Genomic DNA, 20,711 nt, shown 5'->3' with positions numbered 1-20,711 from the left:
TTACTTCTGCATTTCTGCATCATGTAAATTGTCCTTTTTTAAAAAATGGTCCTACCAAATAATTTCATGCAGCCATTGTATTCACTCTCTGTTTACTTTCTCCTCGCATTCAGGTTTTTACAGACATATTTAATCTCTCTCCAGAGTCAACTCTTGTTCAGGCTGAGGAGCTCTAGTCTATAGCATTTTTCCTCTTAAAGGAGCCAAATTGTAATCCATGATGCAAAGGATCCTGAAATTTCTGCTGTTTTTCAAGATAATAGCCCCAAAAACTACTGAAGGCAGTTCAGTATACTGCATATACTGCTGACAGCACTATTTGGTCAGAACTGCTCAGTAAGCCAAGGAAAAACACTCTGAAGGAGAGGCCCAGCAAAACTACTATAACCTCTGAGACAGAATAGAAGAAAGAGAAGCTCTTAAAGCACACAAGGCGAAAAAGCTGTTAAATCTGTTTATAAGGAAAGGAAATTATATGTGTCCACAATACACATTGTTTTGGTTGCTTTTTTTAAGGGAAAAAAAAAAAAAGCCTCAGCAGTATCTAGAACATTCAAAGTAAAGAAGGAGAAGCAACATTTGTTTAAAGTGCAGAAAAATGTGGGAGTAAATATGAAACCAACAGCTGTCATAGTCTCTGAAAATGCTGTGAGAGATGTAGAGGCATAAACCAGTCTGACAAAACTATGCCTTTCCAGACAGAAAGTCAAGCTGTTATATGATTACAAATGACTCTAGTGAAGAGGAGTACTCATTTGTTGGAGCAATCAGTGCTGGACATGGCACTACACCTTTGGAGTACATTTATTGTGAGTCACCCATGCTAGCAGATACAGATCATAAACCTTTTACTGCAGTCTTTAAAGACAGTTTGGAGTGGCACTCTTGCTGCCTTTAGAAACTCAAGCCAAAGCTCTAGGCATATATCTTTGCTTTGGCATATACTCCACTGTTATATTTACTTGTAAAATGCTTAATTGCTGCATGCACCTTTCCAACAGAAAAACAAAACAAAAAACCTGCATATATAGAAAGAAAGTGTGATAAATGGTTTTGCAGTCAAAATACATTGCACTCTTTCCAGACACAAAGGACAATTTATCAGAACAACCTACAAACAAATGTTCTACAAGAGAGTCAGATGGCAGAATATTCATGGGGAAGTCCAAACCAGGGCGAACAAAATTTTAGTTCTTAATATTTTGGAGAGTATTTTAAAGAAATTATGAGAGGGAGGTACAGAGAGACACATCAGTACAAGTATAACAGGGTAGTCATAGTTGCTGAAATATACAGAAAACTTCATGAGTTTCAGAGCAACCTACAGAATGAAAACCTACCTACAGCAATAGGGATAATTTTGCTCCAAACTTTTTTTATACCTGCATGATTTTCTGTAGGGACAATTAAGAACTGCAGTGAATCAGAGAAGAATCCCAGGTTTTGATTCCCATACTGCACTGATACAGAACCAGGATAAATGCTATCATAATCAGAGCCATAGGCAATCCTGAGACAGAGACCAAAATTCTCTCTCGATTTACAAGACTGTAAACTGGAGTAACTACATTTCTTTAAAATTTTTCAATCCAGATTTTCATCAATATTAGTCAAAATAAAATTTCACCAACTATATAAATAGAAGAAGGAATGAGCACTTCCATGTAACAGATGGGAAACACAAAATCAAATAATAGAAATACACAAATGGAAACTGCTGACACCTCTTAAGAAATTTGCATTATTATGTCAGACAGTCAGGATTTATTCCACTTGAAAGGAAACAATTACCTTTAGATTATTACTCATTTGTATCCCAAGGTAGCCCTCTTACGTGATCTATTGGTGAGACAACTTATCTTGCAGATCAAAGTAATTTTTGCAAGGGCACAGTGTACCTGTGGTTAAGGGTACTGACAAGGGTCTATGATTTTGTAGTGAAGAATTTTAACAGCCTTCCCCATTGCACTGATTCCAGTACATGATATCAAACCTTCATTTTCCACAGTCCAATGGAGTGTGGAAAAGGAGAAGAGCTAGTTAGAAGACGCTTGAGAAAGGCCATGGGCAATAAAGAGGATCCTCATTTAGCCTCATTAACATACAGGACAGGAACACTTTAGAGAATTATTATTTGCCTCCAGAACTCGTAAGGTACTATAAACGACAGATGAACTATTTTTGCCAAAGAAGGGGTCAAGGTTATATCATTTCAAAGGCAGGAACAAAATTACATTAGTTTGTGAGCTCTTCTCTGCCTAAAAGTCACATGGAACCTCTGGTTAAATTACTGGGTTTTGATCAGGGTTCAGAGTTTTAACTGGTTTCTCCCTCACAAGGTACTTTCTGTATGTGCTTGCAATATTGCAATTAATTTGATGTTCATTGTCAATAGTCCAGGTTTTCCCAAGGATTACAATGAGGATGTTACATAATAAAGCCATGATAGACCGTAGACAGATGCCACTGTAGGCACATTCTTAGGGTTTAAAACGCATATTTAAAAAGCAGTATTTTCCTGAAAGTAGGGAAAGAATTAGCTTATCCTTGCTCAAAGCATGAATAAGAATATCTGGATTTCAATAACAAAACAGAGCAGAAAGTCATGTTTTAGCTATATTCGTTTCTAAATAAATAAAACCAACATATCAGACTGAATGGTCTTCAAGAAATCAATGGCACGTAGAACATGCTGAGTTTGCATGACTATTGTGATGGCATACTGACTAACAAAGAATAAACAGCGAAGGAAAAGGCATTTCTGTAAGACGAGAACAAACTCTTCTGGTAGGCAAGGAGGGTGCTTGCGGTGGGAGGGAAGCTCGGCAGCCGCTAGATGGCTGTATTCCCTGCCTTATGCCAGCCTGGGCACGTCAAACTTCTTTGCAAGGGCTCACATTTCGTCGGTAAAACAATAGGTAAAAACTTAGCACACCTTCTCTCGCCTGAGAAAGATTTCACCTTCTGGTCTACCTGCTTCCCCCCATCTGAAACCACAAGCAAAACAAATCTCGCAGTTGTATCTGGAGCTGGTCAGAAAGAAAATATTCGTCTGATCTGATAACTTATTGTGTAGTGTTATGCAGTGAAATGCTAAAACCCAATAACTAAACAGACTGAGGTTTGATCATTTAGGGGGAGCAGAAAATGGGGAAAAACAAGCGTTCCAGACAACAGGATAACTTTTAAATTATGGCTGTTGTATGTGCACGGCACAAGCTTTTCAATGAAATCTCATGATGGCTTTGAGAAGGTAATTAAATACTGCTACTCTTCATGGATAGTTCCCACACTTCAGGTAGAAAATCTACACCTGATTGAGCTAAAATAAATTGTATTATGTTATCAATAAAAAACGTGCATGTACCTTTCTTACATTCTACTATAATTCTTTGCTTGCTCCAGAATTTCAGAACCTCAAGCTTTCTGTTCTTAATCCAATGACTTTCATGCGCTCATTCAATGTTCTCAATACTTGTTTAACCATTTATTGCTGGACGAGATATTTTTCTTTTCCAAAGTCTGTCCAAGACTGGCACAGAGTATGTCTCAAGAGATTTTGAAATGAAGCTTTGCTACCAAAGGGTCCTTTATGCCTGTGGGTAACTAGAACTGTCAGTCTCATTCCCAGGCATTTTTCTGCTGTTCCGTGTGTATACAAGAAAAAGAGAACAGAAAATAATGTAGGGCATCCTTGAGTGGCCTGAGTTGAAACAATGCCTTATTTAGTCAGCACAAAATGACCAGGCTTACGTATTCAGATACTAGTGATACAAATCATAAAGGGTATTTTAAGATCTTTTTTAGCAATAGTTTAAATGCAAAGTACAGAACTCTCGGCTCCATCTCTTCGTTATCCCCTTCTCATGAAACATATAAAGGGGTAAGGGCTTGTTCCCCAGAGCCTCAGCAGAGAACAGTTTTCTCATCTTTATGTAATGTATATGATGTTTGCATTACACCTGTTTTTGCAAATACACCTGCTCATCAAGGCCTGCCTTTTTTCTGAGCATTTAGTCTTTACCATCACTTTTGTTTTGTTCAATACATCGTGTAAGGAAGTTAAGTATTATTTTCCACGTTTTATATTCTGGCAAAGTGAAACATGCTCTTGTCCGCGTAAGCCTCAAAAACTGAGTGGGAACCAGTGACGTCCACCCAGCTGCCTCCTTTCCACCCATCCAGACTCCTTGCTGTGCTTTTGGTGCAGGTGGCACTGCCTGCCCACCTTGCCTGTTCATCTCAGCCACAATGGTGAGTGCTCAGCTACAGAAACGAGGGCTCGATTGTCTGAGGTTGGACAAAGAAATGCAGTTAGCAGCCACCTGTGAAAATTCTGGTTTCCATGACACTCACTGCATGAGAAGGCACCTGTGAGCTGAAGCAAGAACAGGACCCTGTTGTTCAGGTGCCTTAGCCCCAAGGCAGGCTCTGCTCTTCCCCTGGCCAACTCATCCACTGAGCAGTGAACTTCTTGGGAGGAAAAAAAAATATCTTCTGAAGGTGTAAATTATTAAGATCTGCTACGGTATCACAAATACAACTCACCTCAGCAAATGGAAGTGCTTGTTTGTTCAAAGACTATGAAATGTTGTATTTTGTGAAATCACCACTTAAGCAGAAGATGCGAATTCTTCTCATTTATCTTAATGGGACATTAACTGGAAATTTAATTACAAGGGAGAGCTAATTATCTGCAGGTTTGCCAAACTGCAGATGGAATCTTCTCAACAGAATGAAATCTGAATGCTGAAGTCAACGCGAACAGAAGTTCAATTTAATGTGGGAAAATTTGAACTGAAACCAAATGAAAAGAAGAAAAAAAGTCCTGTAACTCCTCTCAGAGAATCTCAAATGAGGCACCCCTCACTGCACCATTCTCCTGGCTGCCTCTCCCTCAATCCTCTGATCATCTTTGCCCCTAAAAAAAAAAAAAAATTTAAAAAAAATAATAAAACAACCATACTGGTCCAGGTCAAAAAACGTCTCGCTATCTTTTCTTCACCATTGTCATAAATAGACACAGTGGAAGAGCAAGGACAGAGCCAGACTATCTGCTCCCTCCAAACACACTCTCAGCCTCTAACTATATTCAGCTCAGGGAATTTCCTGAGTTTGATGTGGTTTGTCTATTAGTAACCCTCAAAGGGTCTCTCTTCCAAGTATTTGTCCAGTCTCCCCTTGAACTCCTGATCCACTTCCAGCCTTGTCATGGCTCCCCTTGGTCTGAATGCATCCTGCCCCATTTCCTCTAATTGTGGCCCTGCCGAGACAGTTGGGGAGAGGGAGCAAGAGTTTTAAAATAAATTGTTTTCAAGTTCTTGCTGCTGTGCTGCCCTCCCTAGCAGTAGTCTGCAGGTCCAGCTGCAGAGCTCACACTGTGCTTCCTCTTACTGAATGACAGAAAATGCTGTGTGTGGCAGACAGCAGCCTCAGTGAAGCAGCGGGGCATCGCATTGGTAGGAATTAAATACTTCAGAGCAGATTCTGATCTCAGAGTCTGTTTGTAAATCTGGAGTCACTCCGTGCAGCTCAGAAGCATTATCCTGGATTTACTTACTCATATGTGAGTTCAGAATCAGGCTTCTTGTTTTTCAAAATCATCTGGTTTCCAGGCCACAGTGGGGAATATAACAGCAGGAGTGCGGGAGAAATGGGTTATTTTATTAGTAACATGCATTCCTATTCCAACAGGTATTTCTGTAACATTCGAATCCCTTCAAGAATTTATCCTCTCACATATTTATATACATATAAATGTACATAGAGATATAGGTACATAAATATTTCAGCTTGTCCACTAGAAGCTAAAGTGTTTTGGCAGAAGGAAACTATTCTGCCCCATTTTTACTTCCCCATTTACTCTTTATCATCTGATGTAATTTCAAAGCTCCGAAATGGAATTCACTCACAGCTGTGTTAAACTGCACACTGGTGGTTACCAAATCTGGCTAAGTCACTGGGGTTTTGGTTTATTGTTAATATTGAAAAACATACTAGGGAGTAGTTGGATTCCTTCTCATGAGAAAGAAAATTTTGAATCCTGGAATTTCTAATTGTGAGTATTTATAAAATATATTAAAAGGGGACATTTCAGACTCTTGCAAAAAGTGAGCTGTTATCAGTTTGGATTTTGAACTTCCTCATTTCAGTCTGGGGAACAAATGTAAGGGGAGCGTAGACCTTCAATAGTATGTTGTCTCTGGTATAAAAATAAAAATTTGAGTAACACAAAATGCCCATTGCCGCTTCCCACATCCCTCCACAGACCATCCTCCTTCCTGGGCACTGGAGCTGGCTGGACCTACAGAGGTCCAAGAGCTCTCCCCAGCTTATCTCCATGGCAAAGAGCAGGCCCTGGTCACCAGCTGACTTCAGAGCCAGGCTGTGGGTTCAAACAATGAGCTGCCTCAGTACCAAGCTGTGAGATAAGAATTACATATTCTCTTGTGCTCATAACATTTTTCAAGTGGTTTTTGTCTTTTTTGTTTGTTTGTTTGTTTGTTTTTTTACATCTGTTCCATTTCTGTGTTCTCTCCAGAGGGATGGGGTTATAGGACAGACCTGGTGCTCCAGTGATCTTCAGAGCTACACCTCTGAGGCCTTTTAAGCCTATCCAAAAAGCCAGAGGTCAGAAGAGAGGATCTGGACAAACACCAGCCTCTTATTTCTTGGATTGATGTTAAATATTGGCTTGCAGAAAAATAACTGGAAAGCCAGCCTAGTAAGAATCATGAAAAAAAGTGACGGCAGTACTTTGCTTGTACACTAAGAGATGTCTAATGGCAGAAAACGTTTCATATTCAGTCACTGTATGACATATCATGGAAGGCCTGTAACACATGTTCATATTCATATGTAACAGATTAGTTCATAACTGCTCATAGTACATAGATGGACTTGCCATATCAGTGACTTCCACCACATCACAACTGTGTTTTACTTCCTTTTTCTTCTTCATGGTTATGTGGCAATTACACATTTTCTTCCCTTGTGGTGATTGTAACAGTGTCCTTGACAGTCTTTTTTGATGCTCCTAAAGGAACCATTCTGGAGACAGTAGTTACTCATTTTCAATGTATTCTGTTTATTTAGGATACTATTAAAAAGATGAAAATAAAAACGTATCCTGTGTCTGTATTGCAGAGCTAAGGCTTAAGTTACAGCTCCAGCTCAGGTGAACTAAAATTCTCCAAGTATTGCCTCTTAAAATTATACTGTCTTTCACACTAAAACTGGAACTAAATCAGATGAGAAAGGATTAAGCAGAACTTTTCCACAGCTGCAAAACACGTAAAACAGTGGAAAAACTCTATATGGGAGAGTAGAAAGTTAGTTAAGTAAGAGAAAGTTGTTGTTGTTGTCGTCGTTGTTGTTGTTGTTTTGTTTGTTTGTTTGTTTGTTTGTTTTTTAACAAAACTCCTCAAAGTTATTTCACTTTGGGAAATAAATGGTGTATTATTTTAGTGAATGCTCTCATGGAAACCAAATGCACATACTATTCTTTATTTGGAGTTCAACGTCTAAGGGAGCAGAAGAGTGACCTCTGAACTGTTCATCATTGCCTTCTCCTCCCTCCTTCCCATTGTGAATGCTACATATTTGTATTGTATGATGAGGAAACATTATGCCTATCAAGGAAACAATGTGGAGTCTTGTTAGACATGCCACATGCCCTCCCCCGGTAGTGGCACAGAAAACAAACTGAGATTGTGAGATGTAGCCAGTTTTCAGCTTGCATCACTTGATTTTTCAAGACTGTCTGACTCAAAACAGCATGTACAGTGGTGGGATGAAAGTGTACCCCATACCATTCAGATGATACAGGTTATCTCCCACACATGACCAAGGATTTTAGACAGACTTGAAGGTATAAGCAATTCATCTTCATTGCTCTGATCTTACGGATGTATCATACAGGACAGGCAAGTATTTCCAGTTGAGACAAAAGGCCTGGGTGAATCACATCCAGGTGAATATAAAGTCTGTATTTGATAATCTTGGAAATGTCTTCACTTGGGAAATGTCAATCTTCAAGCCTACAGGAAGGACCAAAAGATCTTTCTTTCATTCTCAGTCCCTGGGGAAATTTATTGCTTACATTCTCAGTTCTTGCCATTATCAGGATCCACCTTGTCTCCCGGTGAGCTCTCCCAACACTGATCACAAAGCTGACAAAACTGTGTTCAAATCAAACAGATTTCAGGCAACTGATTGCCACAGCATGTTTTCCATGTGTAGTCATGCTCCCAGACATCTGTCTTGAGCAGCTGTCTTCTTTATAGTCCACCTACCAAAGGCATTGTTCTTACCACAGCTACGGCAGATTGGCAGTCCATTAAGTAAATATTGATGCATTGAAAGCATAATTAAGGGAATCCTGCGTTTACAGGAGTCCATATCTGGTTTATATTTGATGGACATAGAAGGGTCTATGATAAAATCTTGTAAGGTATTTAAATATTTAGGTTATTTTTAGAACTTTAAGGCTTTTTTTTTTCCTCAGTCAGACAGCATGTTTGACAAATAGGTCTCCTTTCACTGCTTTTCTCATTCTGATACGGGACAATTCCTTCATTATAGAATGATACTTCAGCTATAATAATGCTTGGGTTAAAAATAGGAGAATCAGGATTTCATTAATCTCACTGAATAGCTTTTTCTCACATCTGTTCATTGAGTGCACTAGCTCAAAAGGAGAGCATGAAACTCCAGCCATGTAAAGTATGCATTTGTCTTAAAAACTAATTACACCCCAAAAACGCCTGAGTTGTTAGTTCCGCCATTCTGCAGATGACACTAGTGATTACACAGCCTTGAAAGTGGATGTTGTTTCTCCCAAGTTCACGTTCATTTGTATTCAGTATATGTCCAACTTCTTGAAATATTGAATTTTGCATATAGCCTCAATGTACTAAACCAGGCCTTTTAAACAGCTTGTTCAACATCTTTCTGGAAGATCCTATGTGCAGTAAACATTCTAAATGATAAGTATCTGCATATCCTGACCAAAATAATGAAGTAAATAATTGTTATTTTAACAAAGCCCAAGAAGACAGCCACACTGGTATTTTTTTTTAATACTGTTGCAGCTGACCAATGTATTAACAGCTGTTGGCATGGACAGTCCTGCTGTGTCCTGTCCTAATGGACACTGCTGTTAAATTCTGAGCTGCCAAGACAACTACATACATCTTCAGAAGTATTTGCCAAAGTGACCACAGACACACACCAGATGGAAGATTCTCTGACCAAATACCTAATCGCTTGGTGGACAATGCTTGGAAATGTTTCTTAACAAGAAAGCACTTTTCAGATTGCTCTGAGGGCAAAGTTGTAGATCTCTCATGAGTTTTATCACATAGAACTGTTTTAGTTTCCTCAGTCCATTGAATTACCTTGGGAATGTAGAAAAAGTTTTATTTCTGCAGCATAAAATTTGGTCCCATTCACTCTTTGAATAATCTTAATAGTTCATTTGTTTTTCAGTTCAGCAACCAGCATATAATGTTATTTTCTCCTGAGACTTCACACTCAACATTCAGATGGTCAGCCAGATCTTTTTTTTTTTTTTTTTTTTTTTTTTCCTGGTGTGAATATTTTCTTCTTAGGACATGGAAAATGAGATGACCCCATGCAAGCTGGCAGACTTTTAAAAAGAGATTATTATGACATCAATCTTGAGTCAGTCTTGAGAATTAATGTTTATAGTCCTATTACTTGCCCAGGTAAGACAACTTTCACACACTTATCAATAGCAAGTAGTTTGAAAATGCAGAACTGACCTACCCTATGTGATAAGAGTCACATTAGATTATTAGTAGAGCTTTCATCTGTAACAACTTATGGGCAAGTCCAGATCTGACATATGCACTGATTTTGGCTGGTTTCACTCTCCTGTAACTAGTGTGACTGCATTCAGCTAGTCAAATGCAGCAAGAAGAGTGAAGCCCTGCACCTGGGGAGGAACAACCCCAGGTACCAGTATATGCTTGGGGCCCCCCACCTGAAAAGCAGTTTTGCAAAAAGAACCTAGGAGTCCTAGTGGACACCAAGGCCCCCTAGTACAAGACAGACAGGGATATACTGAAAAGAGCCCAATGTAGGCCCACCAAGATGATGAAGGGACTGGAGCACCTCTCCTATGAGGAGAGGCTGAGAGCTGGGACATTTCAGCCTGGGGAAGAGGAGGATCAAGGGTGATCCTATCAAAGTCTATAAATAACTGAAGGGAGGGTGCAAAGAGGACAGAGCCATGTTCTTTTCATTGGTTCCCATTGCCAGGACGAGGCAATGAGCATAAACTGGAACACAAAAGTTGTGTCTCAATATGAGGAAGCACTTTACTGTGCAGGTGACTAAGCACTGGCACAGGTTGCCCAAAGAAGTTGTGGGGTCTCCTCCTTGGAGATCTTCAACAGCCATTGGGACATGGTCCTGGGCACCCTGCTCTGGGTGTCCCTGCTTGAGCAGGGGCTTGGACCAGATGGCCTCCAGAGGTCCTTTCCAACCCGAACCATTCCGTGATTCTGTGATAGTTTGGGAAGGTCCATTGTGGGGCTAGGGACATTCTCATTTTCAGCTTGATCTGATGATGACAATCTGGGAAAACAAGCGATGGCAGTACCAGCTAAACTACATATAGAACTAGGTATGGAATTGGCAAGAAGCTATGGAACTGGTATTTTCTGAGCTATTAAAAACTTGTTCACATTACTTCCACAGCTTCCATTATAAACCCATTTCAGACACTAATGAAGATTTTGCAGTTTTAAAAAAATCTACCCGCACAACTTTTCTTTCTTAAAAGGAACCATTAATTCACTTTACACAAGCCAGATTTGTGTAAAATACTCCGGAAAGAACAGCAACCCCCAAACCCTGCAATCATCCATCATGCCTAGCATTCTCTGGCAGAGGTGCAAATAAATCAATCACTACAAAACTGACCAAGTGGGACATAATATGCATGTATTACATGCCAAACCACTGGTCCTGTATGCGTGGAGCATATGCCAGACCATTGGTCCTGTTCATCATCTGGCTGCCTCTTTTTCCTGTCACGTAAGTTGCACAAGAGGTGTTCTACCATAATTCACAGTACAGCACAGAAATTCGTCTTATTAGCACAACTTTAGTGGCAGCAAAACCATATGACTTCTGAAGGCCTTGCCTTTTTCAAGGGAGAAAATTGGAATAGGCAAGCACCTCTATGCATTGAGGCCAATGTCACAGCTGGAGGGTGTACACATCCTACTGTGGCCAGCTCTGAAATCCATCCAGATCCCAGGGGAATCCATTGACCTATGTTTACTAACCAAGTTGGTTAAACTGTACCAAATATTATTGGTGCTGTGTGAGTCCTCTGCTTACAGTCAGGCCTTGTTTACTTTCCTCAAGCTGCTGAGGAGCCTGTAGGCAACATGGCTGGCTACCTGGACCCGGACTGCTCTCAAGGCCCACTGGCTCAGCTCTCAGCTGCAGGTCCAGGATCAAAAAGGACAGCTGTCTGACTGAGCTGGCAGCGTTGCCAGCAATGGGACTGTGTTTTCTAAGCTGAAATGAGTGCTGATCTCCAGCATCCCTTCATTTTCTCTGTCTAGATTGCAAAATGGTGGCAGGTAGGAGAGGAGGAGGCCTTTTGGCTGAGGTAGAAGGAATTAATAGTGGCTGTCTCAGGAAACTACCCAGCTCAGCCATCTGTAATCGCTCGCGTCAGGGAAGAAAGATTTGCTACAGTCAGACGTGAGAAGCAATATCTCTCTCCAGAGCTGCTTTTTGCTGTTTCTTTCACCAAAAATACAGTGCTGTAGATGAGCACAGAATTGAGCAGATGATTGATAGAAAAATGCTCCAGTGTCGGAGAGGCTGGAATGTCTGTCCTAGCTCTGCCTGTGGCTGGCTACAGCGAGCAAATGAAGGCTGCTGTAAATCATGCATGCAAAGAGAGACGTGGCAGAGGTGAAGTTGCCTGAGCTGAAACAAAATGGCAAACCTGAAACGACCCCCACCAAGTCACAGAGGGATGAGGTGCTTGATGCTTTTTTCAAGATGGTTGAAGAGCGGCTTGCTGCAAGTTTAATGAAAGCAACACACATTCTCTAAAGCATTTGGCTGGTTTGGGCCATTGTACACTTCTTGCCCCAGTGAGAAACAAATCAATGCAAGAAAAATTCCTAATCGTCTGGAATAAATTAGTCTGTTAAAATCAGTGTGCATACCACTATGAGTAAAGCTATGTACATGTGTAAATGCCTACAGGAGCAGAGCCTTAAAGGCTTCAGCTCTGCCAACACTTTCACACATACTTAAGTTTACTACAGAGAATAATCCTATTTGGCAAAGGGAAATCTCACTGTGGTGGTGTACAAGCCTAGGAGCTTGCAAGATCAGGACCTTGGACTCTATGTTTTCTAGAGCAAAGCATGTTTTTGGCACTAATGAAATCATAGAACGTAGCTGAATAATCAGATACACAAATCCTGTAAGTCTTAATCTGAAAGTACTCAGGGAAGGAACTATATTCTTCACAGATAAAGTCAGTGTTTAATAAATTGTGGGTGCTACCAAAATTCAAACAATAAATAAAGAAAATAACTTGGCATCATTTATTTATTTCCTTCTTTGTGGACTTATGAGAAGGCTGACATGAATAAAAGAAGAATGTACAGCTTTTTTATCATTAATTCTGTGGTTTAATAGTCTTATATTTACTTAGGTGTAGAAAACTTCAAAACTAACAAACCCATCTATGCTATCTGGGTGCCTGGTGACATTTGAAAGAATATATAAATAATGCAGATCTCAGGTTAGCCTCACCCTCCAACACTTACTTCAGCTCCTTGGATAGCTAATAAGCTTGACAGCAGGCAGCACTGCATGTGACAATGGCTCTTGAGAAAAAAAATCTCTAATCTACCTGGATCTGGACTAAAATCTCTCATTCATTTTACATGGATCATCAGAGAGCATCTGTGAGATAGCAACAGTTTCTGGATAACACAACAGAGCTTGCCAGCAAAAGCCTTCCCTTCAGCATTACTCATTTCCTAAGACAAGCAGTCTCAAATTCAGCATTCTTGACTGAAATCATGGAAACAAAATATTGAGAATTAAAAAGCTGTGTCATAGGCAACCTGAGGATACTTCCAAAGCCTCCTTCCAAGCCAGAATTTATTGGGTCAGCAAATTCTGGCTCCTCCTAGCCCATTTGGCCACTTGTATAACCAGCATGTTAGCAACAGGAAAACATACCCCTCTGTGACAGTAACCAGCTCCCATTTTGAGGCCTCTTTTTACATTGGCATAGCAAAACCAGACTTCATTGCAAATAAGAAGTAGCCCTAGGGAGGAACAAGAAGCCATGCTTGCAGTGTAGAGCTCTTTGAAGCCCTTGAATTTCATTGCACTCTGGTTTTAGCAAACCTTTATAGAAGGTGGTCTGTGTGGTGCTGTGACCCAATTGTTTCATTATAAGTTTGGGGACTAGGTGAATGAAGAAATTTGGGAAGATAATGGGTGAAAGATTCACACATATATTTGAAAGCTTCATGATGTCTTTGCTGAACTGCCTGATTTCTAGTCGAAAACAGAAATGTTCCTGGAATTTTCCAGTAAAATTTCTAAAAGCTTTAATATTGATCCATCATACATATATGTGAAATTTTAAAAAAATGCATTTTAGAACAGTTTCTTTCAATATTTCCAGTAGTCTACTGGTTTTGCAGATTAATTTAGTAAATGTTAAAAAAATATTTCTCACTGCCTTAGAACTGAATATTAGTAAGTCTGCAGTTACAATAGTTTTTTTCAGCAAAAATGGTTTGCAGCATTCATATAATGAAAGATAAAAAGCAGAGGCTATAAAATACTCTTCTGATAAAAGCAATATTACTGATAGAAATTTCTAGGTTTAGATAGTCCTCATCATATTTCTCTTACAAACTTAAGAATATTCTTTATAACAATTTCGTAACGTAACTATCTAAAACTTCTCTATTAAACCCTGGATTCAAGCAGGTATTCATTTTTAGTGATTTTACAGACACAATTGGTACATTGCTCCTGGCAGACTGGCAAGATAGCACACAGGAATTATCTCATTTAACTGTAGATCAATGCCATGACTGCAACTATAAAATTGTAGGCAAATTGTACAGTAACTACAAGGTTATTATCAATCACTTTTAGCTCTGCAGTGGTACAGGAGAGAGGACAGATACCATAATAGGCTCTCTGCTGAGTACATTTCATTAATATACTCTGTTTTCTTCCAGAGTCTTGCACATCTCTTGCTCCTGATGGCTACTTTTGTCTTGCTAGTGATAAAAGTAAGGAAATCAAACCAGGTTCAAAGCAGTACAGTAAATACATCAGAATCAGTGATGTTTTTCTTCTTATAGATGAACAAGTTAGAGGGGAAGACATATGAGGAGCGGCTGAGGGCACTGGGCCTGTTCAGCCTGGAGAAGAGGAGGCTGAGGGGGGACCTCATCGCAGTATACAAGTTCCTCGCGAGGGGAAGTGGAGAGGCAGGGGACCTATTCTCCGTTATCACCAGTGACAGGACCCGCGGGAACGGTGTTAAGCTGAGGCAGGGGAAGTTTAGGCTGGACATCAGGGAGAGGTTCTTCACCGAAAGGGTGTTCGCACACTGGAACAGGCTCCCAGGGATGTAGTCACTGCACCAAGCCTGTCTGAATTTAAGAAGAGATTGGACTGTGCACTTAGTCACATGGTCTAAACTTCTGGGCAGACCTGTGCGGTGCCAGGAGTTGGACTTGATGATCCTTATGGGTCCCTTCCAACTCAGGATATTCTATGATTCTATAAGTTTGTTTACTTATATGGTATTTATTAGAAATGTATCACATATGCATTTAATAGAATTAACCAGTATCTTTCTGCTTTCACTTAGTAATTATTAGGTCTCTGCTGTAAGCGGAAGACAAAACCAAATCAAAGCCCCTTTGTGGATTTGCATTTTAGGCAGGTTACTGAACATGGTAGCATTACAGAGGCATAAAATCAAGAGGCTGATTAAACCCCAGTGTTGTTCCTCAACAGCTCATCAGGTTTTAATAGATAATGCACAGGCACAGGAATAGAGCCATGTGCTTTGTCACTGCTGTTCATTATAAATGGCTGCAAAGTCATTAGAAGGACGGGCCCAAACAAACCTGGACGAGCTTGAGAAGTCGGACCATGTGAACCTCATGAAGTTCAACAAGGCCAAGTGCAAGGCGCTGTACCTGGGCTGGGACAATCCCAGACAGGAGTACAGGCTGGGTGGAGAAGTCATTGAGAGCAGCCCTGCAGAGGAGGACCTGCGGGTTTCGGTGGACAAAAAACTCAACAAGAGCCAGCAGTGCATGCTTGTAGCCCAGAAGGCCAACTGCATCCTGGGCTGCATCAACAGAGGGGTAGCCAGTAGGTCAAGGGAGGTGATCATCCCCCTCTGCTCTGCCCTTGTGAGGCCCCACCTGGAGTACTGCATCCAGGTCTGGGGCCCCCAGCACAAGAAGGATGTGGGGCTGTTAGAGCAGGTCCAGAAGAGGGCCACAAAAATGATCAGAGGGCTGGAGCACCTCTCCTGTGAAGAAAGGCTGAGAGAGCTGGGGATGCTCAGCCTAGAGAAGAGAAGGCTCTTGCAAGACCACATTGCAGCGTTTCAGTACTTAAAGGGGACTTATAAAAAAGATGGAGAGCAATTTTTTACATGAGCAGCTATTGATAGGACAAGAAGGAATGGTTTTAAACTAAAAGAGGGGAGATTTAGACTAGATGTTAGGAGGAAATTCTTCATTGTCAGGGTGGTGAGGCCCTGGCACAGGCTGCCCAGAGAAGCTGTGGATGCCCCATCCCTGGAGGCGTTCAAGGCCAGGCTGGATGGGGCTTTGAGCAACCTGGTCTGGTGGGAGGTGTCCCTGCCCATGGCAGGGGGTGTGGAACTAGATGGTCTTTAAGGTCCTTTCTAACCCAAACCATTCTGTGAGTCTATGAAAGCTATTTAAAAATCTGTCCATGAGGGAGACAAGAATTGATTGATCTGCACTGTTTGCACAGAACCAGGGAGCTAACAGATGGGATGTTGGGGTTGTCTTGCCCCCACCAGCTGCAGACTTGGTACAATACTCCCTAAGTATTCAAGACCTGTTCTTACTCCACCTGTGAGCCACCTTTTTAGATCTCTTGTGAATGACACCACAGTGAGAGAGAGTATCATCATGTAACTCCTGGGCTTCTATTCATGCCATCAGCATCTATCAACCACTCACTCTTTCTAGATTTTGCCATGAAGTCAAGCTTTAGGCTACCTTAGTGTACTGATAAACTGGACAGATCCAGATCTGAAGCAGCGATGTAGGACTTTACCCTTTCCTAACATAAATGTTTTCTGCCCATCTCAAATATTTCCTTGTAACAGTACCCCGTTAAAAATATTTATTTAATTTCTGACAAAAATGCATCATTTCAGGTAAACCTCAGACTTCATTTCTCTCATGGACATGGTGGAACTTAATGTCCTGGGCCAGGGAAATAGTTGTAAGACATACTGTCACCAGACGGTTTCTTGAAGATTTTACTCCAGAGGAAAACTGAATATGGCAATTACTCGCTCCAAGATTTCTTGTTACCTGCCTGTATTTCATCTTTACACCATGAGCAGAGGAGGAGGGACTTCCCAGAGAGTAAAGTGGTAAATTTATTCCTCCTACCAGTATAAAGTGGGTGTCATTCAAGGAAGAACTGTCTGCTGATGATCCCTAACTAATTTAGAATAATTTTCCAATAGTAACACCCTAGAGTATTTCACAAGGCTATTCTAACACAGAACTTCTTGATAGACTTTGATGTAGATGTACAGGGACACATTACATCCTCATGACAAATGCATCCTTTCAAGGGCAGCATTAATTCAACCCATATAACAAACTCTTGACTTAGAAATAACACGGTTCTTGTGAATTCAGTGTATAGGCTATTGGTTCAACAAGCTTTGTATCTGGGATCTTAGTCTATTTTCCTCCCCAAAAGCTACAGAGAAAAATTCACATCCAGAGAGTTAGTTCAGGACAAAACAGGTCTGCTAGCCAAGAAACCTAACCACTAGCCTGCTGAGTGTCTGCAGGCAAGTCATCTGCTGTCTGTTCCCTCTGCCATGCATTCTCTGTCTTTGAGGATGTCTGCTGGTACTGCTGTTCACTGCATGTTTCTGCAGGGCTAAAAGACCCCAAGACCCTCCCTCCACATGGTTCTGTAGGTGATAACAATGGCTGTAAGTATCTATTCCAGGAGGTTTTACCATCACACCATTTCCTAGTGGAATTTCATTTCATTTCGTCCAAATGAGCTGCTTAACTGCTGAAGCTTTGGACAGCTGCAATACAATTAAATACCTCCGCAGGATCCTTATAGCTAGCACTAGTCTTTTATTTCCTCTTTTTTTTTTTTTCCCCTATTTCCCTTATACAATTGTTTTGTATAGCTAGTGCAAAACCAATATTAAAAACAAACAAACAAAAATGCAACTACAAACACCCTTGACTTAGTTCATTTGCCTCTATAAAATAGACACGTGCACACATACATTTATGTGTTTATAAAACATACATATTTTGGATATGGAATGCTGGAAACCTTCTAAGTGTAACAGAGGTATGAAGTCAGAAGAATTCCAGTAAAATATGCCTAAGGATTTAAAAATGTGTTAATTTAAATATAGTCTGCCAATAAAGAAAACTGTTCAAATTTCTGTGCATACTATCAATGAATCCTGCCTCCAGCTACCTATTTGTCCATCACCAGTAATCAGTGACCTTGCAGGGGTATGGTTTATCTGAACCCTGAGAAAACCTATATTAGCGACTCTGAGAAAACTTAAAATTGATTCCTCAAGAACAAACTGTTGTTTTTTTGAAGGTTCACTGTATATTCCAGTCACCATGACAATAATTACTGAGCATCTCACAGTGTTACCTGAAACACCACAGGGACCTGACTTACACAAAATAGAAAACAGATTGCAGTACACCGCATTCCACTGGGCAATGGCAGGTAAGTATGGATGAACACCAAGATTAAACGACAGGCACAGAATCAAATACTAGTAAGCAATAGGATCAGTTCATAGCTTGCCCCACTGCCCATAATGTCTTTATAGGACAAATAAGCTTTCTATTTCAGTTACATCATCCATAACGCTAGCCTTAACTTTGATACCTTTCTTTCTGCAGATTTTTTTTTCAGATAGCAAGCTCTCTCAGCAAGGATCACATCTCTTCACTGCTTGTGAGCCAGACAGCCCTGACACATGTTTAGCAGCATTTATATAGTTACATGTCTGTTTTCCTGACTTCAAATTAATTTTGTCAGAAGTAAAAGCTAATGTGCAAGAATGGCAGCATCATAGCTGGACCAGGGTTACATGGAAACAAGCCTCAGACACAGCTAAGACAAATACACCAGCAATTAATGCTGAGGAGAATGGACTGCAGAAAACAGAACACAGCCTTTATGAAATTACCAACATGAGAACTGAAAAGGAGAAGTACTTCACCTGGTGTAGTTGCTTGGCTCCCAGAAATGAAGTGCCCCATTAACAGCTATATGTCCAGTGTGCAGGTGAGACTGTTGTCAAATCTCTTACTATTCAGTCAACAAACCTAGGACAAATTCATGTGCTGTGCAGCAGAAAACTTACAGCTCAGAAAGAGGGAGCCTCAATGGCTTTAAACAGTCTTCTTATCATGCAACTTTTAGCTGCCCCAGGAGCTATAACTGACATCAACCACTTTTATGCCCTACTACCTTATTTTTTACCAAGGCCCTTCAGAACAGAGGGAACATTGCAATGAAGTACTTGAGCTACCATGCAAGGATGTATTTATTTCAGTCAGATCCAGAGAAGAAGGCATGCTCGACAGAGGAGAGATGGGAGATAGGAGAGAGAACAAAATTAGGGAAGTGAAGAGGAGCTGTTTAAATTAACTCATTGCATCTGTCTTAAGTCATACAAAAAGATATAATTTTACCCAAGAGCAAGCCTTCCAAACGGCAATTTATTTTCTAGAAATAATTTAATGACACACCACTACTTGAGTGCCTGGTACTTTACATACAAATAAAAATGGCAAGTCCCTGCACTTCAGCGTTGTCATCTAAATTAGACTTTTGAGACCAAGTCCTCTGCGGGTATAAATTAACATAGCTCCACTAACAGTGGAGGAATTATTTATGCCAGCATGCACCAGAAGGGGAATGGTATTGGGAAGAGACATTTTTTGACTGCAAATAGTATGGGGAAAAGGCATTTCTTGACTGTAAAACACTACCCCCGTTCTGACAGTTTTTATTTAAATTATTAATCCTCTGGGCATCTACAGTGAGTCAATGATTTTTCAACATTTGTAGCTCTGAACATTTGTAGATTCGTAGAGATGAATCCATATATAGATTTTAAAAGCCATAGGAACAGACCTTGCAGCTTGCAAAAAGAGGTAAAACAAGCATGAGACTTGTAGAACAAGGGGATTCTATAACCAAGGCTTTTTTGCTGTTTATGTAAAACACCTGAAACTTTTGCTTTAAAGGCCACAGACATCAATAGGATAAATAGTCATAAAAATTAAATATGTTCACATTTAAAACAAACAAGCAAAAATCCTGATGTGTTAATTATTGTCAGAGCCAATGTATCCTCTGAGCTGTCAGGTAATTTGGTGGAGAATATAAATCTTTCTAAAGAGAAGTAACAAGCAGTAGAGAAGGCATGAGCACACTCCTCACATCACTGGTCTGTGCTGTTAGTAGTTAGTATCCACAAATGAAATGTAATCTCCTGCCTGAATGAATATCAGTCATGAAAGAGTGGTAAAATGTTAATTTTTGCTGTAATGGAATTTAATGTCTTGTCAAAAAAAAAAAAGAAAAAAAGAAAAAAAGTATACAAATTACAACCAGAAGGGATCATGTCTTTTAATTCAGTTTAGTGAAGAAAAGTATCCAATATGTTACCCATCATGATCACAGGACTCAATGACATGTCTGCATTCAGGCTTGCCTTGGAGCCAAAGCATTTATAATTTATTGCAACTGGTTATGATTTCATCAAACAGAAGGACTACAACTGGTCAATTTATCTTTCAGTGATACATTGATAGTCCTTCAAAGGTCATACAATATTGCTATATTTTTTTTCTTTTTCTCAGGAGATGTTCAGTAATGGTACTTTTACCTGCTGACATGCATCAAGACAGTTCATTTCTGAAATGTTCCTTGTGAATGTTGGGAAGCCAACAACTATGCTCCTATTTTATCACTGCTAATTTCTCTTATTTTAAATACTGCTGATGTGTTCCTTCTTCTCAAAAAACATATCCAAATGGACCCACAAGATGCAAATCAGAAAAGCAAAAAGAATTTTTAAAATATATGTTTTAAAATATAAATTTAAAATATTTATTTATATTTATTTAAAATATATGTTTAATTATTTAAAGAGAAAAATATTTGCAGTAGTAAGAGATGAAATAGTGTTCTGAACAGAAGCACTACCAAATACTTCATCCTTTAGACTTGTACTGAATATGCTTTATTGGGAACATTTCAGTCATCAGTCATGTTCTGCAAGTTGAATGACAGTGATGTTTTCCCAGGCTGATCAATTAATTAACGGGGATTATATATCACCCCATTTATTGTAAAGTGTA

General features: G+C 40.0%; 1 protein-coding gene across 4 annotated transcripts in view; it reads right to left on the bottom strand.

Annotated features, from left to right (window-relative positions):
• The window catches only part of THEMIS (thymocyte selection associated), a 97,576-nt gene that overhangs the window by 19,987 nt on the left and 56,878 nt on the right, over positions 1–20,711 (bottom strand). The window contains exon 5 of one of the 4 annotated variants that reach the window (XM_080586825.1): positions 14,664–14,696. The exons of the other annotated variants lie outside the window; for them this stretch is intronic. Within the exon in view, the coding sequence (XP_080442951.1) occupies positions 14,679–14,696 (18 nt within the window). The 3' untranslated portion in view covers positions 14,664–14,678. Of the gene's footprint in view, positions 1–14,663; positions 14,697–20,711 lie in introns of those variants that run through there. 4 annotated transcript variants of the gene reach the window in all.

Source organism: Anser brachyrhynchus (assembly GCF_964034855.1).
Source record: "Anser brachyrhynchus genome assembly, chromosome: 3".
Lineage (NCBI taxonomy): Eukaryota > Metazoa > Chordata > Aves > Anseriformes > Anatidae > Anser > Anser brachyrhynchus.
This window is presented reverse-complemented; position numbering and strand designations above follow the sequence as displayed.